The following is a 25862-nucleotide window of genomic DNA, read 5'->3' as shown; positions in this document are numbered from 1 at the left end:
TTGTATCTCAGATGCACTTTACATTATGTTGTTTTCTGCTTTTCATCCATCTTTGAAATGTTTGAAACACTTGTTTCTGAATTGAGAGGTCACTTAGGATTCACAGGCAGGGCTCAGGGGTTTCCAGTATTTTGTCCTTCTGCCTCCTCCGGTAGCTTCGCGGTGCCTTCATGGCCAAGTGCACAGGCTGCTCTTCCCTCTGAGCTTCAGATTCCGCCTCCTCCTCCTCGCCCCATGACATGCCTTGTTTCATAAATTCTCGCCTTCAGTATATTACATAACCTACATTGTGGAACACTCAATTTCTACTCCTTTCCTTTCCTTTCTTTTTTTCAAAAGTAGGAATCTATTTGATTGGATGTGATGGCACCCGAGGCAGAAATGTGGCAAAATTTTAAGTGGTGAGAAATCTAACTCAGCTACCTGGATTTTGAGAAGCAAATTGTGATTCCGCGAATCACTTTGTATTGAACTGGACAAGTTAGATGAAATAAAATAGCTTTACTGGCTTGCTTCTTGTCTCCAGGTCAAGCAAGTATCTGCAAGGGCTGCCTATTTTCTTCTCTTTCTGGATATTCAAATTATTAACTTAAAAGCATGCATGAAGTTACACATACACAGGTGGGTACCTTTAAAATATCAAACCCCTTAGATCTTAAATAAGCAAGCACTCATGTTGAAAAGCGAATCAAGTATTTTAATTGTTTCCTAGTTAGTTCTTTATAACATGAAGGTTCATAGCGTTTATCTGGGAATAGACTGAGTTCCTTCAGGGCAGCACATAATCTAGTTATCCAGGTATCCCCAACATCTGGCACATAGTAGGTGCTCACCAGAGTAGGTGCTTAACATGGTAGGCACCTGATAAATATATGTTGAAGCTCTAGTACTGTCTCTTATTGCCTACTTGCAGACTTGCCTCACACACTTTCCATGCGCAGGCATGTGCGTGCACACACACACACACACACAAGATTGTGAGCTCCTAGAGGAGAGGATCTGTGTCTTATTCATCTCTGCATTCTCTAATATAGGGCCACCAGATAGCAGGTGATAATTAAATGATCACTGAATTGAACAGCACAAGGATTTTAACTTGGGTTATTCGGTTCATCTGCCCTTCCCCCACCCCACCCTGTCCATTTGGCTCTCAGGCCAGACTGCCTAAAATCATCATATCAATCTAATCAAGTATTTGAAAGCCAGAGACCTTGAAATTATTTAAATCAAGTTTAGAATTACATTTTTAAATTTACTCCAGCCATCTCATAAGTAGATTTAGGAACTAGCTAACTGCCATCCCAGGAGGAAAAAAAAAAAGGCATAAGCCTAATGAATGTGGTCAGATATACCGTGTAACAGATGTCCAACGTGCTGCCATGAGCTTAAATCATAAATATGATGGCTCTGTTTGGCATAGCAAAATATATTAGAAGTGTTTTATCATAAGGTCACTGGGCAACTTGCTCGATGGGAGGGGAATGATCCTGAAAAATGCAGGAGCTCTGACTAGTAGCATCTCAGAAGGAGCCCTGGAGAAACACAGATAATCTGTTTGCAATGATTCATCAAGTTGGTCCTTTGTTTCCCTAATTTGAGTGTCAAGTGCAACCATACAATAAAGAATTGCCAAGACCCGATAAGATTCTCTTCTGGCTGCTGCTTTTCCTGCCCTAACAACTGGTACTATTCATGCCTGGAGCACAAATTGAATAAATAGCTTCAAGGCTGGCAATGTTGGACCGTGTTTTGAATTTTTTGTTTTTCTTTAAAAGGCTAAATCCTATGTGTGTCTTGCCTTCCCACAAACACATTGCATGGATAGTCACTGTGGTACCAATAATTTTAACTTTCTTAATACTAAGTATGGGGGGATGCCTCATAAGTTAAAAATAGTTCCTGTTGTATCATCAGTGGAGCAATGGATTACTGAAGATTAAAAAATAATTGTAATGCCTTTTTTGGCCTTGAGAAAGCTCTTATTGTGCCTATGGTTCAGTTAGCCTGCTGATCATTTCCATCTTAATGTAATCTTTAACATTATGCTGCTACAGGTGAGGTGTTAATACATTAACACAACTACTCTCGCTGAGCAATTTCACAAGAAATATGTCTTTAACTAAATTAGACATTTAACAAATGCCATTTGTAATTCAGCGCAGGGAGGAGAATGTCCTTAAAACAAGCTATTGATGTGAACTCCCCAACATAAGACAATAATTTTTTTAAAATTTTAATCGACATTCTAATGTGAAATTATGTACTGTCAGTGCAGTAGACCAATATAAGGAGAACCCCAAAGTCCTTAGGAATCTTAAAAAAAATAAGCAGTAAGCAGTTTTATCTCTAGCAGCCAGAAATCTTTCCTCACAATTAGGAAGAATCTACAGGTCCAGTTAATCATGTGGCAATGATGTGCGGAATGTATCTAACACTTTAAAATCATTTAGATGAATGCTAGAAACCTCAAAGTTCTGTGAGAAATATAAATTGTAATATTTAAAACAAGTAAATGAATTAAATAATTTAGATGAAGATTTAGATATAAAGGTTGCATGAGAGTAACTGGATTTAAAAAGTAAAATAAAGGGGAATATCAGAAAGCCTACAATCGGACAACTGAAATAATTTTTTGGAAAAATTATTTCCTGACAGATTTCCCCATGCTATGAACATAAATGCAAAAACTATAAATAGGGCCACTGACATTTGGGCAGTTGACTTGTTTTTATCAAAATTACAAAACAGAATTTAGTTTGCAGATTTTCAAATGGCTATGATGTTCAGAATCCGATTGGGTTCTCCTTCCTTTTTACTTGATGACTTCATAAAAGATAAATAAGCCCTCGGACGAATAGGTGGGTACCACTAGCACGGTTAACTCTCTCGCCCCAGAAATTCCACTAGGCTGAAAAGATTATTATTTGGGGGCGGGAAGGGGGGGGATGCAGAGGTCTTTAGGACCCAGCAGGCGGCGGCAGGCGGCAGTTGTGTAGATCACTGAGAGACTACGAGGGTCCGGTTCAGTTTTAATTCTGTCTCTAATCTCTGCAACAGCCGCGCTTCCTGGGTCCCGCGGCTCTCCTACCCACTCAGCCGCCGCCAGGGGCCGGGCGAAAATCAGAGCCGCCTGCCCCGCATCACCCACCATGGAAACCTTCCAAGAAAAAGTGGCTCCGGACGCGTGTGCCTGAGGATTCCTCACAAAAGAGGTGCCCAAAATGAAGACCCTGATGGTGAGTCATTTGTGGCAACTCCTCTGGGCAGAGGCGGAGACCCCCAGACGCAGCGTCCCCGGGGCGCACCGGAGAGCTCCAGAGGCGCCGAACCCTGCGCCGCGAGGTCGCCTGTTACAAAGGGACAACTTTCCACCTGCTCCGTGTCCCCTTCCGGTTCTCTGGTTCTGCCTGGCTGGGAATCCCAGAGCCGGGCTGGGAACTCGGGTTGCCTCGGCTTCTGGATCTCAGGCGAGAGGTCTGGGGACCCACGGAGAGCTGGAGAAGCGGTGGAGGGGTGGGCGCGTGGCTCGGGGGATGGGGGGTGCCCCAAAGCAACAGCCTGGCAAAAAACTAAGAGGGGCGGGGAAGGGGGGATCTTTGCAGACTTTCTTGGTTTTCTTGCCGGATTTCAAACTTGCAAGAATCGCCGAGGTAGAGCCCCGCGGGCCCAGGAAGGGCCGGGTGCAAGGGCTAGAGGTTCCAGCAGCCGAGCTGGGGGAGGGAGGCCTCTCCTCAAAGTACGAGCCCACCTCTGCCCTCGCCGCCGGCGCGCTTTCCCTCGCGTAGCCGGGCGCCGCGCACCACCTGCCCTCTACCGAGAGATCTGGGAGGTGGCGTGGGCCGAGAGCAGCTACGCTCCGGGGCATCGCCTGCCGTACGCGCGGGGACGGTGCCTCCCCTGCCCCGGCTGCGCGCGGGGGACTAGGACGCGGGCCACCTCCCTCCAGCCCCGGACCTCCCCCGCGCGTCTCACCGTCTCGCGCGTGTCCCCGCCGGCGCGCTCCTCCGGGGTTGGCTCTCAGCGGCTCTCCTCTGCTCTCTCCCGCCCGCCCGCAGCGCCATGGTCTGGCTGTGTGTTTAGCGCTCACCACCATGTGCACCAGCTTGTTGCTCGTGTACAGCAGCCTCGGCGGCCAGAAGGAGCGGCCCCCGCAGCAGCAGCAGGCAGCGGCGACCGGCAGCGCGCAGCCGTCGGCGGAGAGCAGCCCCCCCTCGAGGTCCCGGGCCCCCGCGGGACCGCAGCCGCTGGACGGATACCTCGGCGTGAGGGACCACAAGGTGACAGCTCGCTTGCCAGCGCGCACGCCACCCAGCCTGGGGATCCCGCACACCTGAGCCTGCCCCTTTCCCGGGGCTGGGAGGCGCCGTGAGTAGGTGCCATTCGGAGGCTGGAAGGGGGAGCGGACCCACTGGGGTGGGGTGGGGTGGGATAGTTCCTTCTTGCTATGAATTCCCGTTTGGAGTCGGAGGTAAAGTTTTTCGGGGACTAGGGGTGAGACGAGTGGACCCAAAGCCCCATTTCCTAACAGGAACCGACCCTGGAAGTAGAACCTTCTGGTCCCCAGAATTGCAGCCGCGGGTGGGTGCTGGGTGCCTGAAGCGTCTGGTTTGGCCGCCCAGTCGCGCCCTGGTGGGAGGAGAGCCGGGGTGGCGCGAGTAACGGCCGGAGCATTGCCCCGCCGGGAACCGGAGGGTGAGTAGCAGCCAGTCCGCGGCCGCTGCTCGAAGATTCCCCTCTGATCTCGGCGCTTCGGATTGCTCTGGGCAGAATTACCACAGCCTTGGGGAGCGGTCCCAGACAGGCGCGGAAGGCTGGAGGCACAAACTCAGCTTTCACTGGCTTGTAACTCATCGTTGAGGGCCTGTTTTCCTCTGCCTTCCGGGAAGCCGTTGCATGGCTTGTCTAATAATTAGTAAGATGATCTTTTTTTTAATCGAGCCTCCTTTCCCCCAAATACTAAATCTCCGGTTTCAGTGTGCGAAGCCTCTGGGAGAATTCTAATCAAGTTTCCTGATTCTGAAAAGATCTTTTAATACAGTTTGAATATATTCCCCATTATGTGAAGCTGCTAATATGTTTTTATTAAAACACAGTTCCACTCTGTATCTGCTCTATAAAGGTTAGAGGATTTCTAGAAACCACCCAGCTCTTCCGCATTTACATTACTAGATTTTATGCTTGTGAACCAAAGTATTATTTAGCTGGTGGTCCTTTTGCTGAAAAGATGGGTCTTACCGTTCAGGAAAAAGTCAAACTTTTTTTTAAGTGGCAATCAAAATATTTCCACTCATTTGTGCAATGCATATTGCAGAAAGGATTTTGGAGGGTAAAAATTTAAGGCAAGACCCAGCTGCTAGGGATCCTTGAATGCTTGTGGAAAAAAAAAACAACATACCATGAATTGTGGATGGATGGATAGATAGGCCAATAGGTACAATGTATAAGAAATGCTAGGTATAAAACAGTACTGTTAGGGTACAGAAATGAGAAACATCACTGCCCTGGAAGGTTTAAGGAAATTCTCTCTGAAAAGGTAGACTTTGCACTGGGGAAAATTTGGGGAAGCAGAAAAAAGGAAGGGATTTCTTCAGGAAGTGATTTGGGGAGTGCAGAGGGGGCTCCTGGTAGAATCTTGAAATCAAAAGTAGAGAGGGTCATCAGTTTTTCAATAACAGCTTCACTTTCTTCTTTAAGATGTTGATCGATTACACTCTTTGTGCAAGCAACCTATAAGGGCTGGAGTTCTAGAAAAGTTTAGACATCGGCTTCTGAGTGGATGGATGTGGTGTTTATGTGTAACTGGTATAGGATGAATATATTGAACTTGGTGGATTTTCATGGTGGTGTTTAGTGGAAATGGCTGTATAGCACTTGTGAAGCTTTGATTAATGGGGTGTCAAAAGGTAAATTTGCTGAAAGCTTTGATCTGCCTTTGGAATGGTATTCCCAATACTTTCCTTCCGTGTTCTGCTGGATGGACCACAGCTGAGAATATTGATAGCATAAGACAAAATATGATGCCCTCGTGTTTGTTTTCAAAAATAGTGTTTATTCACACAAATATGTTGGATTCCATTTTCAGTGTATCAGAGTACTATTCATTAAAATGAAAAACAGCCCCTTTTTGAAAGGAATGTTGAAACTCAATATGAGAAATCACGATAATCTATAGTAAAGGGTTTTATAAACTGTGAAGTGTTATATGGATGATAAACGTGTGAAAGCCCTTGGAATTCTTAGAGAATTATAAATGTGACCAGGAAGGTCTTTGCATCTAACGAATACCAGTGGAATTTTTTCAAAGAAAACCAACGTGTCATCAAATTCCATACTCCAAGGATTCAACAGAGTTTACCCCACCCCAAGCAAAAGAACAAATGCAAATCTTAAAATCTATGTCTCTTCTGTAGGCATTATCCCAATTGTCCCACTGAACCACATGTAAACTTCTACTCAAAGTGTCATCGTTTTACTGCTATTATTTACCTGGCTAGAAATTGGGTGAAGTTTCATTTCTGATGGCTATAGGGAGGTACATGTAGTGTTCATGTCCTCTCCAAAAGTTGCTATTTACTTAGGTTTACTTAAGATCTTCCTATAGTCTTGCTTAGGCAGAGGTGGAAATTTGTTAGAATATTGCTAGGATTTTTTTTTTCCAGATTAACCCAGGGGAGGGTAAGAAATCAGGATTTTCTACACTTACTATGTTGTTAGATGATACCCTGATTGCTTTTTTTTTTTTTTTCACTCTCATATCAGGCCTTAGAAAAATTATAGGATGTGCTGGATGTGATGACCACCAAGCCGTATGCTACTGCATACTGAATCAGAATTCCAAGAGACTTTTTATTTGCCATTGATTTACAGAATCTGGAGAGAGTTATAGATACTATATAGGAAAATGTTCACATCTCCATTGCTGGAGGTCCCAAAGTCTGATAAATATGTAGTGTTTATGTTCAGTTACATGATGGTATTAACATTATAACTCTAAGATTAAATTCAACAGGTGGTGCTAATCCCCAGCACCTGAATTTCTCAAATTACAGCCTGTCTGCAATGATTGTCTTGTCTCATACGGCTGCAGACTAAATTACTGTTGAGATTAAATCACTATGTGCTTTTGTTGAAAGACATGCTGCAAGTCAAGCCGGTGATGAGTAATGTGTGTTGAAGCTTAAAATATCACATTCCATGGTCATATTCTCTACTTCCTTGTTCACAAACGATGTGAGCTGAAATTGTAATTCCAGTGTGACTGAGTGAAGGCTACTTGGAGTTTCTTGTGATAATGAAGACATTTCATTTTCTGTTAGAAAGATTCTTTCTCTTCATTTCCAACCCTTTTCCCCAGACCTTTTCCCACAAACGTTTCACCAACTCATTTCAATCTTGCTCATGTCTGTCACTGCAGGTACTGTATCTCTATCCTGCCATTACTGTTCTGGTCCCCAGTTTTGGAGCTACTGATTTCTAACCAGATCAGCCAGACAACAAGAAAAGAAGTCAATTTTCATGGCTTTGGAAACCTTCTGTATTTAGAACTACAGCATAATGTATAACCAAACTAAAGCACGTGGGTGCACGTGCATGCACGCGCGCATACACACACACACACACACCCACTCACACACACAGGCACAAACACTGAATCAAGCAACCTTCGGAGAAAAGCTCCATTTCTCCCAGCGGAGTGGAAGGCGGCATGGAGTGTATTCTGTTTCCAGCCTGGATCTGGTCTGGGCAGATAAAGTAATTTGCCATCTGGTGGACCCTGTGAAATGAAACTATGAGCCGATTCCCATTTCCAGTGGACAGGAGCCCTTATCACAGGAGGCCCACTTGTCACCTGGGCTGCCCTTTTCTGAGATGGCTTATGAAAGAGCAGTGATCAATGGGGTCTGAAGCTGAGCTGCTATCTCCTTGCTTCAGTAGTAGCTCCCAGGAGTGGATTTTACACATACTAATAACATGCTTGTCCTTGGTTCTTTCCTTCCTTAAGCACTCAGTTATTCAGACAAAACAGAACTGCTTGGAGGTAACAGTATGTTTGCTATTAATTCACAGATGTCCAGTTGAAGTGATAGGACAAGTCAATGCGAGAGTTGAAAAATAATTCAAAACCAGAAAAAAAGGTGCATGCCATATAACTTACTTTGGAATTATGGCATAAGTATTCTTCCTTTTAAAAAGTATATAAACTCTCAAATATAAGTTTGCACAATTTATTAGACCCCATTTTATAATATTTGAGGCAGCCAATAGACAATAGATAACTCGGATCTCAAAATCAAAGTGAGCTAATTTTCAGTGCTCGGGTACTAACAAAATGTAATCTGCCAATAGTGATAAGACCCTGTTATCACAAATCGTCAACCAAAAGGAATTATAAAATGAACTGTTTTTCATGGGTGAGGAGTTGCAATAATGTGGTTGCTTTTAACAGGAGAAATGTTCATATAATATTTGTTATAATACATAACCTTAATTCTGAGAGCCAGGAGTGTTTCTCCAACTTTCCAAGGAGTAATGCCAAGATACCCCCATGCCAAAGTCCAGACCACACCTGGTAAATGAGTCTGAGCTGGCTCCCTCTCCATTTCTGGGCATTCTGTCCTCTTTGCTCATCCTTGAAAACTCATTGTGCCTCAGGACCTTTGCACTTGCTGTCCCCTCTCCCTGGAAAACTCTTGCCCAAGATTTTGTATATGGTTAGCTCCTTCTGGTCATTCAGTCCTCAGATCACATGTCATCTTTTTCTGGACCACACTCTTTGTTAAATAGCTCTCTCCTTAACAGTCATGCTCTATCATATTAGCCTGTTTTATTTTCCTTGTACTAGTTAACAATATCTGAATGAATCTTAAAGGTGTCTTTTCTATTGTTTGTCTTCCCCCGCAAGTAGAATCTAAGTGCTGTGATAGCAAAGTATTTGTACATCTTGTTGACCAGTTTAACTCCAGGCCCTAGAATAATACTTGACACTTAATGAGCACACAGCAAGTATTTATTGAAGGAAAGAAGAAAGGAGAGGAGATTGTGGAGAGGGACAAAGCTACCTCACCTTATGCAAAGTCCTTTCTCTATAAGAAACCACAATGCAGGGGCGCCTGGGTGGCTCAGTTGGTTAAGCGACTGCTTTCAGCTCAGGTCATGATCCTGGAGTCCCTGGATCGAGTCCCTGGATCGAGTCCCGCATCGGGCTCCCTGCTCGGCGGGGAGCCTGCTTCTCCCTCTGACCCTTCCCCCTCTCATGTGCTCTCTCTCTCATTCTCTCTGTCTCAAATAAATAAATAAAATCTTAAAAAAAAAAAAAGAAAAGAAACCACAATGCAGTCCCAAGGCCCTGGTATGTCTCATCTTTCCTAATTTGGTTTACTACTACTACACTACTAGTAATAATAATGGAAGGAAGATGAAGAAATGATTTAAAACAAGAGTCTTTTGGAATGAGATTTAGGAGTTTACATTTTAACAGACTTCCCTTACAACTCTTGTGCGCATTAAAGTTTGAGAATCATCATTTGAAATGTTTTTAATCATCATAATGTGTAGTTCTGTAGCTAATTTGTTTCTGGATTTTTGAACTACTCATAGCCCTAAGTAAATATTCATCGAAGACCTAATAGTTGCAAAATTGGGTATTCTGGAGGAAGAGCATAGTGCCTACCATCAAAGAATCTTTGATCTAATCAGAGAGAAAAGACAAAGAAGCAAGAAAGGTTAAATAATAAAGCAAGTACTGAATAATAATATGAAACCAGTAAACAATAAATCAAGGCATTGACACTAAAAAGGAGGCAATTTCTGTGATCTTTCTCATCTATAAAATAAGTTAAATACTATTATTAGTTTAGAAGTTATAAAAATTTCAAACTAAAATTGCATTTTTAGCCCTTTTTTAGTATATGTGTGTGTGTGTGTGTGTGTGACGTGCAATGAATACTTAGTAAACAACTTGGATGTCAAAGCAACTTCAAAGTGGATAGATTTTAAATTCAAAATATTCAGTCTTTATTCTCCTTTAGCATGGTGTAGGGTCTCCTGGACTCTTGAAGGGAGCTAACCCTATTGCCCTGTTCAACTGTTTCTGTCACATGGTGACCGTGTTTTCCAAACCAAATCTCATACCTCATGGTATGATAAATTTGTGTTGGCCACAAGACAGAACATGTGCTATCAGATCTGTCCTGGAAACATGACATCCGCTAGGGAGGTGACTTTCCATAACCTCTAGGGTCAAGTTGCAGTGCACTCTAATTCCCATCCTGTGAATGCCAAGATGAAGGAAGATTGGAGATGAGAAAACACTGTGAAAAATTAAAACCCATCGCTAATCAACAAACCATTGAAGCCTTCTGTACATCTACTGTATACTTTTCGAGCAGCTGTGAAGGATCTTAAGTATAGAAAGACAAGGAATTTTTATTTCTTAAATAATGATATTATTATCCATATTCTGTGAACCTGATTCAAAAGAATTCCCTTAGGAGCGAGTTTTATCAAATGACTGATAAAAACTTGAGGATGGGGGTATTTATGAGATGCACTCCAGTTCTTTCTCACGAGCTCTTTACTCCTAAACTCTTAGTCTAGGCCTGGAACAAATAAATATTTTTATTGCATACTCTATTCAATATGGTTTCCCAAATAAAAGTCACAGGCATGCATATCCTTTCAGTTTAGACAGCATATCTGCAGGGAAACCTTCCCTGACTTGTAGCCCAGGGTAGATCTAAGCTGTATGTTTTGTCTTCTTAGCCAGGATCCCATGGTAATACTTATTCAAGCTTATTGTTGTTATTTGTCTCAGATTGTCTGCCTTCCCTGCTCTACAATCAGCTCTTGGAAACTGGGGCTTTTTTTTCTCTCTCTTTCTTGTCATTGTATTCTCAGGCTTTAATATAATGTCTGATATAGAATGGGTTTTCAGTATTTTTTGAATAAATAAGTATATCTATATAAAGATTGTAATTTCTTCTAAACTAAACCCACCTGAAAAATTTCTATTTGGTACTATGTCATAAATATCAATTTCCCCTGCCACCGTTTGTAGTTCTGTAACTATTGCATTTCTATGTACTTGTACTAATCAGATCTCTTAAAACATACTCAGAGTTTTGAGCTGGAAGGAAAACTTGGAAATTACCAAAAGCAATTCACAAGTGCTCGTGTGATTTTCCCAGAGTCTCCAGTGAGTGGCAGAGCTGGGGCTACAACGTGGGTCTCTGACATGAATGTCATTACCATAAGGAAAATTCAGTGCCAATATATTCTAAGCAATGAATCAACATTATTTGAACAGAATTTATTAAAATGAAGAGCCTAGGCCTACCCAGTTAATGAAAAGAAATAACTATTTAAATATCTTATTATTCTGAAATGAATATGAGAATATAGATAGTTAAAAAGAGCTTCCACCAACCACTGGCTTAGCAATGGCTACTTGAAAAGCTTCATAAGATGCATGGTACCCAAGTAATTAGAACAATTTGCAAATCTGAGTCGGGTTTGCCTTTAAAAAGTAAACCAAGCCAAAAGGAGTGCCATGTTACCATTTGCGGAAAAATGTCATGAACAGACCACTCATTTAACTGAATTACCTTCTCCACAGTGGGGAACAAAACATAATCAGGAGACTCAGTTAAGCAAGTGTTTGAAACGCTGCCATTCTGCAAGTAACCATTGACTCCTCCTACGTTCTGAGATGTAATACCTACTCTGAGATAGAATTACTTTAGGCAGATAAGAAACCATTTTACCTATAGTAGGGAAAATTAACCTTGATAGCAGTTGTAGCTCAGTATGAAAACGTAACTTTTTATTATATTCTCTTTTAATGGCTATGAAGTTGTCCATAGTGTTCCTGGGAGCCTCACAGAGTCTGAGAACGCTCTGGCAGACTGAAATGCAGAGTTATGCCATTTTTTAAATAAGAAAGCATATTCTGGAAATTAAGTGCACATATGGGACTTCTCCACTGACTGAACTGCATTATTGCATTTCTAATTTATAGATCTGCTCGTGTTCCTTGCATGCCTCCAATAGCTTCCCATTACGGAGAGGATCAAGTTCAGACTCCACAGGAAGGCTCACAGGCCTGATAGGGACTGTCTGGTCTAGTTCTCCAACCTCACTTCCCTTCTGCCTAAGCTCCACACACCCAGGGAATACATCTTGCGGTCTCATGCTTCCCTGCTTTTCCTCCATCATGGAATGCGCTTTCTCCTTTTATCTGCCAGGTAGAGAACTAATCATTCATTAGGATCCAGCTCAAGTGTTTCCTTTCCAGAGTCTTCCCCCATGTAACCTCTGTGCAGAGTAGATCCCACATTCTTTTATGCCAGCCTTGCATTTGTCAGTCAGCCACTTATTGACTGAGTACCTATGATATGTTAAACACAGGGGAGGGAATGATAGGAAGGAACTAGTCCTGACCACAGGAAAGTCACAGTAGAGGAAATACTATAATTACTATATGTTGGTAAGTGTTAAAATATCCTCTGTATCTTGTATGCCTCTAATCACACAATATTGTGGTTATTTGTCCACATGCTTGTCTCCCTGACTAGATTGTGCCTTTTTGAAGCCAAGGAACATAACTTAATCCATTGTGGTATCTCCAGACCCTAAAACTGTATCTCATATATGTCAAAACTCAATAAATCTTTGTTGAATGTTGGATGAAGCAGCGTCCTGTTGTAACTGTATATAATAGGAAGAGATTTGAATAAGTGTGGCTAATAGACTTACTAATCACAGGAATAGACAGAAGTGATAAGTAGGGGCAGAAGGACTTCACATATGTGACATATGTATCTTTAATTTTTGGTTCCCCTTTAAATACAGAGCGGCATCTGCTGACCCTTCAGAGTGGTAGTCCAGGTGTTGAATGCCCATGTTTGAGGACAGCATGGTATCATGGGAGGCAGGGGAACATACCCAAGCTTTTAACTTGTTGCAAGGTCTTTGGCAAGTCATGTAACATCTAGGCCTGAGCTAATCTGTGGCAGAGGAAGAGTTAAAGTAAATTCATTAATTATTTTATTTATCAAATAATATTGTGTACCTACCATATACTTGACATTGTGTTCAAGACCCAGGAGGCAACACCAAATAGCTGTGATCCCTGACTCCATGAAACTCACATCTTTTGAGAGGCAGATAAAAAGACATGGAATTACAGTGCAGATTTGGATATCAATATTTACATGCTATGGAGGTTAGATTTTATCCTAAAAATTCTGAGGAAGTCTTTAAGGGATAAACTGTAAGAGTGACTCCAGTCAGGTGTGTCTTCCGGTGGATTACCATGGCTTCAACGTGGCACAGGTCAGAGCAGTTCTGGGAGAGGGGAAGAGGGCCACTTAGCAGACTCTTGCTGTGATCTGAGTGAATGATGCTGGTGGCCAGAGGAGGAAGAGACCCTAAGTTTCTGCCCACCTAACGTTTGTGTGGTTGCCTACCCCTCCATGTCAGTGCAAACAGTCTGGATGCAGCTCTCAAACAGCAGGTTAGTGGTTCAAGATTGCCTCTCAGGAGTTAGCAAAGAGAGTTGGAGGGTGACCCCACATGGCACTCCAACGTTGTCTAATTTTGAACCTCACTGTGTATCTTTTTTTTTAAAGATTTTTATTTTTTTATTCATGAGAGACAGAGAGAGAGAGAGAGGCAGAGGGAGAAGCAGGCTCCCAAGGAGCAGAGAGCCCGATGCGGGACTCGATCCCAGGACCCTGGGATCATGACCTGAGCCGAAGGCAGACTCTTAACCATCTGAGCCACCCAGGCGCCCCCCTCACTGTGTATCTTAATACCACACACTGACTTGAGCAAAACAATGGTGTTGTGGTTAAGGCCAAAGCAAGCCGTTTGTGGAGACTCCACAATACACACTTGGCCACACCAGGAATTAAAGTTTCCATCTGCAGCACAGCCACTGGGGTGTGGGGTAAATGTGCTGCCAGAGAGAGACTCTTATGTAACAGTTCTACTCGGGAGAGACTTGCTTCTAGAATAACCTTGTCAAGTTGTTGCATGATAAATCTTACCAGGTATAGATCTCTTATGAGTATGAGGTAGAGGGTGATTTCCTCCTTCCTTTCCCACAGACGTACAGTGTCTGTAAGTGGTATAAAGGAGGGCACGAACCATCTGTTAGATCCTTACCTTGTTTAATAGCTTCAAACCAAGGTATATTCCAATTAGAATTGGAATAGTCAGGAAATATGTCTCGATAATTGTGCTAAATTCTCCACTTATTAATCTTGAAAGTATATACATCCCTCTACTAGCTTAACATCTCCGTTCTTTCCCCGTTGTTTACAACCCTAAAGCACTTTTAAATTGTGACGATGCCTCCTTCCCCACCTTTGATCTCCCGCCTGTTTGCTCAGCTACAAAATGTGTTCCAGAATTTTTAAGTTTTATGAATCATTCCCGGTAGTTCCTTAATCCTTCTGGTCACTTTTCTCTAAATTTCTTTCAACCTATCAGTAGCTATTTCAGGGGCATAACCTGTGGCAAACTCATACAGGCTCCCAGGACAGGGTTAGAGATGATGGCTGTCTTCATGGTCACTTGGTGGTTCCTGTCCAGATACATATCTCAAGTTTGCCTTTATTTTCTGGGCTTCACTCTCTGATTTGGTTCTCTGTCCATGTATAGTACCAATCTAATTCCTTGTCCATATACAGTACAGGTTTACTTGGACATAACTGTCTTTCCTAAAAAGAAATTTTACAGCACAAGTAATTGTAATTATCACCTTCTTAATTAGCAAGTTTTTCTGTATTTTTCATCTTCTAGTTTTATTAAACATCTTAATTCCCTTATCTTATTTTAACCAACTTACTGAATTCTATGACTGTTCTTCTTGTCTGTTTTTTTTTTTAACTCAACGATGTCTCTGAGCTACTCTTTATTTCTTACATTTTTCAAATATGTGCTAGCTGTTATTTCTTCATTTTGGCATAATCTCAGCTCTCCTGTTATTCTTCCAGTCCATAGGTAGAATAATTCTGTCATTAGAGACATCAGGGCCTGCCTCTACTCTGACGGCCAACTGGCAGGAGATATATTTTATATATCTTGGTTGGTGGCTTCTCAAGTCTGAGAACATGAGATCTTTGTCAACAAGCTCTTTATCAAACCAGGAGTTGGTTTTTTTGCCCGAGTTGTCTCCTTTATCTTCTACATTGAGGTATCACTGAATCCTTCCCATCCATTTTTTAAAACATTTTTATTGTGGTGACATATATATAACATAAAATTTGATATTTTAACCATTTATAAGTGTAGGATTCAGTGGCGTTAACTACATTCACGGTGTAGCCAGCCAACAACACTACCTATTTCCAAAATTTTTCATCACCCCGAACAAATTCAGTAACCGTTAAGCAATAACTCCCCATTTTCCCTCCCTCCGGGCCCTGGTAATGTCTATTCTCTTTTCTGTCTTTAAGAATTTAGGCAAATTCTAGATATTTCATGGAAGTGGAATAATTGAATATTTGTCATTTTATGTCTGGCTTATTTCATTTAGAATAATGTTCCAAAGTTCACCCACATCATTGCATGCATCAGAACTTTTTTCCTTTTAATATAAATCAAAACCACAATGAGATACCACCTCACATCTGTCAGAATGGCTAAAATTAACAACACAGGGAACAACACATGTTGGCGATGATGCAGAGAAAGGGGAACGCTCTTACACTGTTGGTGGGAATGCAAGCTGGTGCAGCCACTCTGGAAAACAGTATGGAGGTTCCTCAAAAAGTTAAAAATAGAACTAGCCAACAACCCAGCAATTGCATTAGTATTTACCCAAAGGATACAAAAATACAGATTCAAAGGGGCACATGCAGGCCGATGTTTATAGCAGCATTATTAACAAAAGCCAAATTACCAAATTCAGTTGGTAGAGCATGTAACTCTTGATCTTGGGGTTGTAAGTTTGAGCCCCATGTTGGGTGTAGAGATTACTTAAAAATAAAAATCTTAAAAAAAAAATAGCCAAATTATGGAAAGAACCCAAATGTCCATCAAATGATGAATAGATAAAGAAAATGTGGTGTGTATATGTATATAATGGAATATTACTCAGCCATAAAAAGAATGAAATCTTGCCATTTGCAATGGTGTGGATGGAGCTAGAGTGTATTATGCTAAGTGAAACAAGTCAGTCAGAGAAAAACAAATACTATATGATTTCACTCATACATAGAATTTAAGAAACAAAACAGATGAATATAGGGGAAGGAAGAAATAAAAAAAACAGAGAGGCAAGGATGCCTGGGTGGCTCAGTCGGTTAAGCATCTGCCTTCAGCTCAGGTCATGATCCTGGGATCCTGGGACTGAGTCCCACATCAGGCTCCCTGCTCAACAAGGAGCTTACTTCTCTGCTTGTGCTCGCTCTCTCTCTCTCTCTCTCAAATAAATAAGTAAATCTTTAAAATAAAAAACAGAGGGAGGCAAACCATAAAAGACTATTAGCTATAGAGAACAAACTGACAGTTGCTGGAGGGGAGGGGCATGGGGGCATGGGTTAAATAGGTGATGGGTATTAAGGAGGGCACTTGTGATGAGCACTGGGTGTTATATGTAAGTGATGAATCACTAAATTCTCTTAAACCAATATTACACTATATGTTAACTAATTAGAACTTAAAAACTTGAAACAGCAACAACAACAAAAAGAACTTTGTTCCTTTTTATGGTTGAATAATATTCTGTTGTATGGATATACTACAATATGTTTATCCATTTATCTTTTGATGGACACTTGGATTATTTTCACCTATTGGCCATTGGGAATAATGCTGCAATGAACACTGGCATTCTCATTCATTTTTTGAAGTCCTTCCCTCTTTTTTCTCTCTTTTTCTCTCTTTTTCCATCCCCGTGGAAATACCTGAGTTTCCAGTTCCCATCACTGCACACTTGTGCAGACCTTACTTCTAGATATTCCCACCTATAAATAAATAAATAAACAAATAAATAAATAAACAAACAAAAATAGAGGAAAATACATTAATTTCATTAATTATATTTCTTTATCTAAAAATAATGTAAACATTTTGAAAAACAGAAGGAAAGGAGAAATGTTTCCATATTCCTAACACTTTGGTATAAATAACAATATAATTTTGGTTTACTTCTGCCAATTGTTTGCATTGCATTCTCTGTTTTTTTTAAACCTAAATATGAGCCTGCTATGTGGTTTTTTAAAAACTGCATGTGATTTTTTTTGTCTATTTTGTTTCCATTTGCTGATATTAAAATAGCCATTACGATTTCTTTTGGTTAGCGTTTGCCTTTTATATCTTTTTCCCATCCTAAAATTTTCAATCTTTCTGTATACTTACATTTTATGTATATCCAGACCTGCCCACAATATTTTCAGAGCCTGAGGCGAGAGTACAGATAGAGGCCCACAGACATCCTAATTGCTTTCATCAGTAATTATGTCTTCATTTAGATAAGATTTTCAAAATCAAAGGTTTATTTGACCTATTGTAGTTACGGATTTGATCAGAATCATTCTCTTGATCATGTTTTTGGTTTGACCAAAATTAAATCTTCATTAAATAAAATGTGTGTAATATCATGCTTGAGAATTTTATGTGGGTAATGTTCAGTAGAAGTCTACCCACTCACATTATCTCCAATTTTTAAAAATGTAAACAGACTATCTCCTTGAAGACTTTCTATTTATTTTTCAGCTTTTCCCCTCCCTACGAAGTTTCTTTTCATAGTTATATTTTATCAGACCTCAAATTCTTATTTTACTCTCCTTCCCCCATATACAAACTGAAGCAGTAACCAACTCCATCTTAGCAGCAGTACAACCCACAAATGGCGTTTGAAAATAGTGACCTTTTGTTTCAAAGACAGGGTAAAAAATGCGAAGAAGCACTTTTTCTGGGGCCTGAATGGTGTTAAATACAGACTGGGTGTTTCTGATTATGGATAATGCTATGACAGAATGACAGAGGTGCCCGTGTGGGTTTTAATATAATTTGTGCATTGTTTGTGATATGCTGTGTCCTTTAAGCAATGCATCTCAAACATTAATGTGCATATGAATCGGTTGAGGGTCTTATTAAAATCCAGATTCTGAATCTTTAAGTCTGATTTGGGACCTGAGAATCTGCACTTCTAACAGGCACCCTGTGATGCTGCTGCTATTGGTCCAGGAACCACATTTTGAGTAGCAAAACTCTAAAACACAGGGCACAGATCAGAGGCCCCATTCATCTGATATTAAGAATAATACTATGTATGTCTATATGAATAGCATATAACTAGAATTTATTTTTTAATCTAAACTTAAAATCACTGTCTTTTCAGATTTAAGTTTAGTTCATTTACATTTACTGTGATTTTTGCTATATATTATTGATTTTTTTTTTATCTTGAACATTGGCTTTGTATTTGTCTCTTTTTGTATGCTTTATTCTCCCTCTTCTTTTCCCCTTCCCCTGGATTGGTGGAATTGGGGGGCAAGAAGGGGTTTGTCCCTGTCCCCACCTTATCCCCTTATTCCATTTTTTAACTTCTACTGATTTGGAAATTATACTCTTGATATTTATTTTCTTAATGTCATTCTTGAAATTTTAACATGCATACTTACCAAAGTCTTAATATCTTTATCCTATTTCCAGACAATTCAAAGACCTTAGAATATTTGAACCCTGGTTAACTTGAACACTAATCTTACATACCATTTTATTGAAGTAGTTTAGTTCTTTTTAAAGTCTACCAAATTGGATATTAACATTATTACTGTTTTTCAAGATTTATTCATTTATTGGAGAGAGAGAGAGAGCACAAGCAGGAGGGGCAGGGAGAGGGGGAAAGAATCTCAAGCAGACTCTGTGCTGAGCACAGAACCTGACCCCGGGCTTGATCTCACAACCCTGAGATCACAACCTGAGCCGAAACCAAGAGTTGGATGCTCAACTGACTGTGCCACCCAGGCACCCCAGCATTATTATTGTTTTTGGTTTAGTCAATGTTTATATAGATTTACCTACCTATTACCAGTTTCTTTGCATCATTTCTTCTTGTAACTTAGATTTCCATTATCCTTTTTGCAATAAATATTTTAGAAGTTTGGCTGATGAAGATCTGTTGGCGGTAAATGCAGTTTTAGTTAATCTGAAAATATCTTTATTTTGTCCACATCCTTGAAAGAAAATACAATTCCAGATCATCAATTATTTTCGCTTGCAATATTTTGAAGACCTAATTCCTGTGGTTTCTTTCCCTCTCAGAGTTGATATTGAGCTCTTTGTCATCAGGCTAATTGTCATTACATTTTAGGCAATCTAAACCATTATTTCCTTAAATATATTGTCTCCTCTTTATTCTGTCTCTTCATTATGTGTTATTTACTTGTCTCACTGTGGTGCATTCTGAATAATTTCTTCTGATTTTTTGGTTTGCTAATTCTGTATTCTTCTGTGTTTAATCTGTTACTTAATGCATCCACCAAGGATTTTTTCCCAAGTCATTTCTAGATTTTTTTCCCCCCAAATCTGCCTGGTCTTTTTTCATAGTGTATTCTTTCTTACATTCATTTCATTTCTGTATCTGATAACTCCAATATCTTAAATCATTAGGGGTCTAAGCAATTTTTTATTCAAAGGAACTTATTTATTTACTTATTTGTTTGTTTGTCTTGCTTATGTTTGTGTGGTGTGTGGGTATATAAGTTTATCATGACTCCATGTTCATCTGGACTGTGTCTGCAGAAATCCTTAGTGACTTATGTTGAAAATGTGTTCCTCCAAAGAAAGCTTGCATTTGCTTCTGCCAGACTCCTGGAGGCCCTCCCAACTAAGAACTACTGCTTTAAAATAAGCCTAACCTTCTGCATAATGCCAGTAGAGTGAATATAAACTACAAGTCTACACGGTTTTTATGAATAGTTGAGGAAGATTTTTTTATCGCCTTCACCCAGGGCCAAGGACAGAATAGACAGGTACTTCCCTTGTGCTACAAGATCTTCCTTTTCAAGTTCACTCTTTGCTTGAGCTGTACTGGCCTTGCAGGATCTCCGTTCCTTGCTCAGGCTCAGGGCTGTTCCTCCGGCTCCTCCACAGGGCTGCTGAAATCCAGGGCTCTAGGTGAAAGGATCAGCAGTTACCCTTCGAGCAGCAGCTGTCTTCAGTGCCCACTCAACATGCTAGATTTGTACTCTGGCTGCATTTTCAACCTCTGTGTATTTCCTTTAATTTATTGTTACTTCACTTAAAGATTTTAAAACTTTTTTATTCAACTTTTCAAGGAATTTTATCTGAGTGCTTGTATCAATGGCAAATTTAAAAATATTGTTCTTTAATTGATATAAGACTATTATGGTTAATTTAGAAATACAGAAAATCAGAAGAATTAAATTAGAATTTCCAGAAATTTTGTAAACCAAAGATAACATTACCATTGTAAAAATTTTGATGTTTTTTCTTAAGGTTTATTTTCTATGTACATTATTTTTACATAGATGAAATTATATTGTATGTGTCAATTTAAGCATAATTAAAAGATATTCACAAGTGGAAAAGTGGAGGATAATATAGAGAGGTTAGCAGCAAATAATATCATCTTTCCAAATCAAAACCTCGATTCTCATGTCATCCAATATAAGTCTTAAAAATACAATAATTCATCACGCATATTTTAAACAACAAAACTCTCCATTATGCAGACTTCTATTTGTGGAAGGCAAAAATAGTTTTTAGTAATTCTTTTAGCACCATGTCCCAACCAAAAATTTTTTTAAGATTTTATTTATTTATTTGATGGGGGCGGTGGGGTGCAAGAAGGGGAGGAGGGGCAAAGGGAGAGAGAGAAGCAGACTCCCCGCTGAGCAGGGAGCCTGACACAGGGCTAGATCCCAGGACCCCGAGATCATGACTTGAGCCATACAGACGCTTAAACGACTGAGCTATGCAGGCACTTCCCCAACCTTATTTTTTAAAATAGCCATTTTTAGCAAGTGTTGGAAGAAAACAGTATTAGTAATTGATTTAAATGGTCATCAGACATGGCAAGAGATTTCATCTAACGCAAAGAGATGAAGAAAAAAAATAGGATCTAGTTCTGTGAGTGGAGTGAAAATCTTAAATGGAAAAATTGAAGAAGAACTTTAAGGTCAACCTTACCCCTAAGCCAAAAAACCCACAAGGAAATATAATCCATAATTGGATTTCTAACTGGATTTATATCAGATAAGAAAAGACTCCTGTCATTTTTGCCCCAAACAAATCATTGTGTTACTTTTTCTTTATCTCATTTGGCTGGAAAATACATTTAAATCACTTTTTCAGTAGGAAAAGGTTGGTGGATGAAATTTCTGGTTTCTTGCCTAGCTGACATTCTTAAATACTTTCAGTTTGGCTGTCAAAAAATTCTTGTGTGATAATTTTTTACTTCTGGATTCTCAGCTAGGCACATTGGGGGATGCATTAGAAATCTAACTCGGAGTCCCTGAAAGATTTTTAAAAAGCAGACAATTAAGCAAATGCTCAATAAATGTTTTTTGATCTGATTAGATTTTTAGTAACAGTTTTATTTATATATAATTCACCCTTTTAAAGTACATAATTCAGTGCTTGTTAGCATATTGGGACTTGTGCAGTCATCACTGCAATCTAATTTTAGAACATTTCATCTACTCTTAAAAGAGCTCCAGGCTCATTAGCAGTTGCTCCTCATTCTCTGCCCCTAGTCCCTGGTAACCACTAATCTACTCTCTATCTCTATGGATTATCTATTCTAGACATTTCATATAAATTAAGTCATTCAATATTTGGTCCTTTGTGACTGGTTTCTTTCACTTAACACAGTTTTTAAAGCTTCATTCATGTATTAGAACTTCTTCCTTCTTTATTGTTGAATAATATTCCCTTATATGGGCATACCACATTTTATTTATCCATTCATCAGTTTGACATTAGGTTTTTCCACTTTTTGGCTATTAAAAATAATGAATAACGAACATTTGAGTACAGATTTTTGTGTGAACACATGTTTGCATTTTTTCCTGGGAATATACCCAAGGAGGGGAATTGCTGGATCATGTGATAATCCAGGATTTACCTTTTGAGGAACTTCCAGTTTCCCAAAGAGACTGCACTATTTTACAATCTCACCAGCAAAGTATGAGGGTTCAAACGTGTCCGCATCCTTGCCAATGCTTGTCATTGTCTGTCTTTTTTTATTCTATACTAGTGGGTGAGAAGTAACTTCTAATTGTCTCCTTGTGGTTTTTATTTACATAGTTTTTAATTTTGATGACGCTAACTTATCTATTGTTTTCTCTCACCATGTGTGTTTTTGGTGCCATATTTAAGAAACCATAACCTAATCCAAGATCATGAAGATTTGCTCCTATATTTTCTTCTAAGAGCTTTATAGTGTTAACTCTTATATTTATGTTCATGATTCAGTTTGAATTAGTTGTGTATGTGATGTGACATAGGGGTCTGACTTCATCTCTTGCTTGTTATCCAGTGATCTCAGCATCATCTTGAAAAGATTATTCTTTCTCCCATCCAATGCCTTTACACCTTTGTCAAACATAATTTGACCACAAATACAAGGGTTTATTTGTGAACTCTCAATTCTATTGCATCAGTAATTGTAGATATATAGTCACTAGCTCTTACGTGCTTAAGACTGACATGGACAATGATTATCAATGGTCATAGAAAAGAATCATGGTCTGTTATTTCCAAAGGTCCTGTCACAATGCCTGTGCACCTAAGAATTTGTTTGGTTTATATCAACCAAGAATAGGTTCCGTTTTGTACACTATTGAGTAAGTGGTTAAAAGGTGGTAAAATTTCTCAGGTCTCTCAAAAGCTCACACTAGCAGGAAGCTTGATTTCACAACTTCTACGTGACAGTCTCGAAAGAAAGTACTCCCATGAGAGTGTTACTATGGACTACGGATGGAGAAAAGGACCGTGTCTCATTTATGGCTGCTATTGTTATTTAGGGCTTTTTTGTCTCTTGCTGTTGTTTCAAAAGATTGCATTTTGCACAAAGCAGCGAAACCATAAGGTAGATCTTAAATAGAGAGAGCCATGTTTAGGACTTTTGTTTTCTTTATTCACAGTGATTTTCTATTTACCCTGGGAGGCAGTCACCATCACTTAAAAACGGTGAAGATAAATGTGGTTTCTGATACAAATCTTTATGAATAGAGCAAAGCAGGATCTCAAATTTTCCCTTCAATTCTAGACGCATCTGAATGTATATTAAATATTCCATCCAAATTAATCTCATTCTTAAATAAAACAATGAATGTCAGAGATGGGAGGACACAGGTGGGAGGACAGCAACATCACACAATTGCATATTTTTTAAAGTAGAAGGGTTACTTATAGCTGATACAGAGGGAATTTATGAAAAAGGAAAAAAGTCCACTTTCCATACCTGGAGTCCTTAAAGCAACAAGCAGTGAATCAACATGAAGTGCATATGATAACCCCAACATACATAATTAAACCTCTCATTTAAGTTTTTGCACCTCTCATTTTAAGTTGTGCAGAGAGGGAGGAGGATTAAATATGCAATGGAGTAGTGGGTATCTCTAGTTGCTAAATAGACTTTCCTGAAAATGAATCAACACGTGTCTGTCATCCACCATAACTTTTTTTTACTTTCAGCAGCAATTATCATTTGCTAGTATGCCCAGATTCATTGCTGTAGCCCCAAGCACATGAGGTTACTAGAGAGCGGGATTTGTTCTTAATGTCTGTAGTCGTGTCAAGCATAAGGAATAGCACAACACAAAAAATGTAGGTCCTGCCCTTAAGGATTGCATGAGCTTTAAAGACCTAGCACTCAGAAAATGGCTTGGCATAGAGAGTTTAGTAGAAGTTGGTTGATGAAGAAGGAAAGAAGGAGGAAAAGAGGGATGGATGGACAAACTTAGATTCCATCCCTCATACCAGAGAAAGATGGAATCGTGTGATGACACACTGAGGCAAAGTGGTAAAAGGAGAGAAGTGAGTTAAGGAAGGCAGAAGCATCAGAAAAGGAAAATTATAGCATAATGCATAAGGGTACCATCTTTGGAGACAGAGACCACATTTCAGTCCTAGATCTGCCATTCATTGGTTGTGATTTGGGGCAATCACTTAATTATTTTTGAGCCTCAAAACCCTCCAGAAAGGAGTAACAGTATCTACCTCATAGATAATTGGAAGGATTTAATAAGATAATAAATGTTACTCCTTTAGTACAATACCTGGAACGTAAGAAGCACTCAGGAAATGTTAGCCATCAACATGGAAGATGCTAGTTATATTAAGATTTTCTTTAACCCAGAAATGTGGCCATGCACACAAATGTAAACATTTTCAAATCAGTCATGGGTGGGAGGCTTTTCAATTTTTCTTTACCTTTGAAATAGGTTCAAGACAATGCTACCATGTAAAGCATCTGTATCAGAAACCATAATTTTTTTGTACCATTTGTCATTTTAAAATTTGTAAAATCCCCAAAGTTTTCCGCATGATCTTCCTGGAAGCTAAAACAAACTGAATCATCATAAAACTTTTTTTAAAGTTTGCTTTGAATCTACTTTGGAGCTATATGGCTGAGGTCTCTTGGTAACTGACCTTCTGTCAAGCTGAGCAGCCCATTCCAGGGCACAGAGTGTATACCCCCCGCCTGGCCACTGCCCCTGTGGCAGCAGTGTTCGGGATGCTAAGGAGTTTTATGTGCAGAGTTATGACAAAAATTAACCAAGTGTAGTTAACGATATCATGTGACATAGAAGTTCGGAGCACACAAGAGGCAAGGGGGAAATTTAAGCAAGGAAGCATTGTCTCCAGCTGTGTCCAGTGGCCTTCCCTGTGGACTTTATAGGCACCCCATTGTCGCTTGTCACTTGGTGATTGAGGCCACACTGAAAATGAAAAAAACTCTTACCTTCCACAATGTTATCTCCCAGCATGCCACTTCATGAGTGAAGGTGGTGATGTCTCCACAGTTAATTCAAATTCTTTAAAATGTTAGAACTTAATCAGTAAATTAAGTAAAGTTGTGTGATAGAAAATCAAAATACAGAAATCGGTTGTGTTTCTACACACTAACAGCAAAACATCTGAAAGAGAAACAAAAACAATCCCATTCACAACAGTATCAAAAATAAAATACAAAGTAATAAATTTAACCAAGGAAGTGGAAGATCTGTACAATGAAAACTAACAAGACTTTGATAAAAGAAATTGAAGAAGGCGTAAAGAAATAGAAACATATTCTGCATTCATAGGTCAGAATTAATATTGTCAAAATGTCCACATGACCCAGAGCCATCTGTAGATTCAATACAATCCCTATCAAAATTCTAATGGCATTTTTCCCAGAATAAATAATCCTAAATTGGGAACTACAAGAGATTCTGAATGGCCAAAACAATCCTGAGAAAGAAGAAAACTGGAGGCATCACACTTCCTGATTTCAAACTATGCTACAAAGCTTTAGTAATCAAAACGGCAGGGTACTAGTATAAAAAGAGACACAGAGACCACTGGAACAGAATAGAGAGTCCAGAAATAACCCTCCCACACATACACAGCCAGCTAATATTTGACAAGAGTGCCCAGAATATCCAATGGGGAAAGGACAGTATCTTCAATACATGGTGTTGGGAAAACTGCATAACCACATGCAGAAAAATGAAATTGGACCCCTATCTTACACCACTCAGAAAGAAATAACTCAGAATGGATTAAAGGCTTAAATAACACCGTAAATCTCAGAAGAAAGCATAGAGAAAAAGCTCCTCGACATTCATCTTGACAACAAGTTCTTAAAGCACACACACTTTTGAAAGCAAAAA

The 25862-nt window shown here is 39.7% G+C and overlaps 1 protein-coding gene across 1 annotated transcript in view; it reads left to right on the top strand.

Moving 5' to 3' along the window:
• The first annotated feature begins 3036 nt into the window (after nt 1–3036).
• LOC123859478 (alpha-N-acetylgalactosaminide alpha-2,6-sialyltransferase 5-like) overlaps nt 3037–25862 on the top strand; it is a 55627-nt gene continuing 32801 nt past the window's right edge. Inside the window, exons 1-2 of the mRNA XM_045897393.2 lie at nt 3037–3236; nt 4056–4277. Of these exons, the coding sequence (XP_045753349.1) occupies nt 3222–3236; nt 4056–4277 (237 nt within the window). The 5' untranslated portion in view covers nt 3037–3221. The remainder of the gene's footprint in view (nt 3237–4055; nt 4278–25862) is intronic.

Source organism: Mirounga angustirostris, unplaced genomic scaffold (assembly GCF_029215605.1).
Source record: "Mirounga angustirostris isolate CCGP_5_RB_7025 unplaced genomic scaffold, mMirAng1.0.hap1 SCAF_4, whole genome shotgun sequence".
NCBI lineage: Eukaryota > Metazoa > Chordata > Mammalia > Carnivora > Phocidae > Mirounga > Mirounga angustirostris.
Note: the sequence above shows the minus strand (reverse complement) of the source record. Positions and strands in the feature narration are given on the sequence as shown.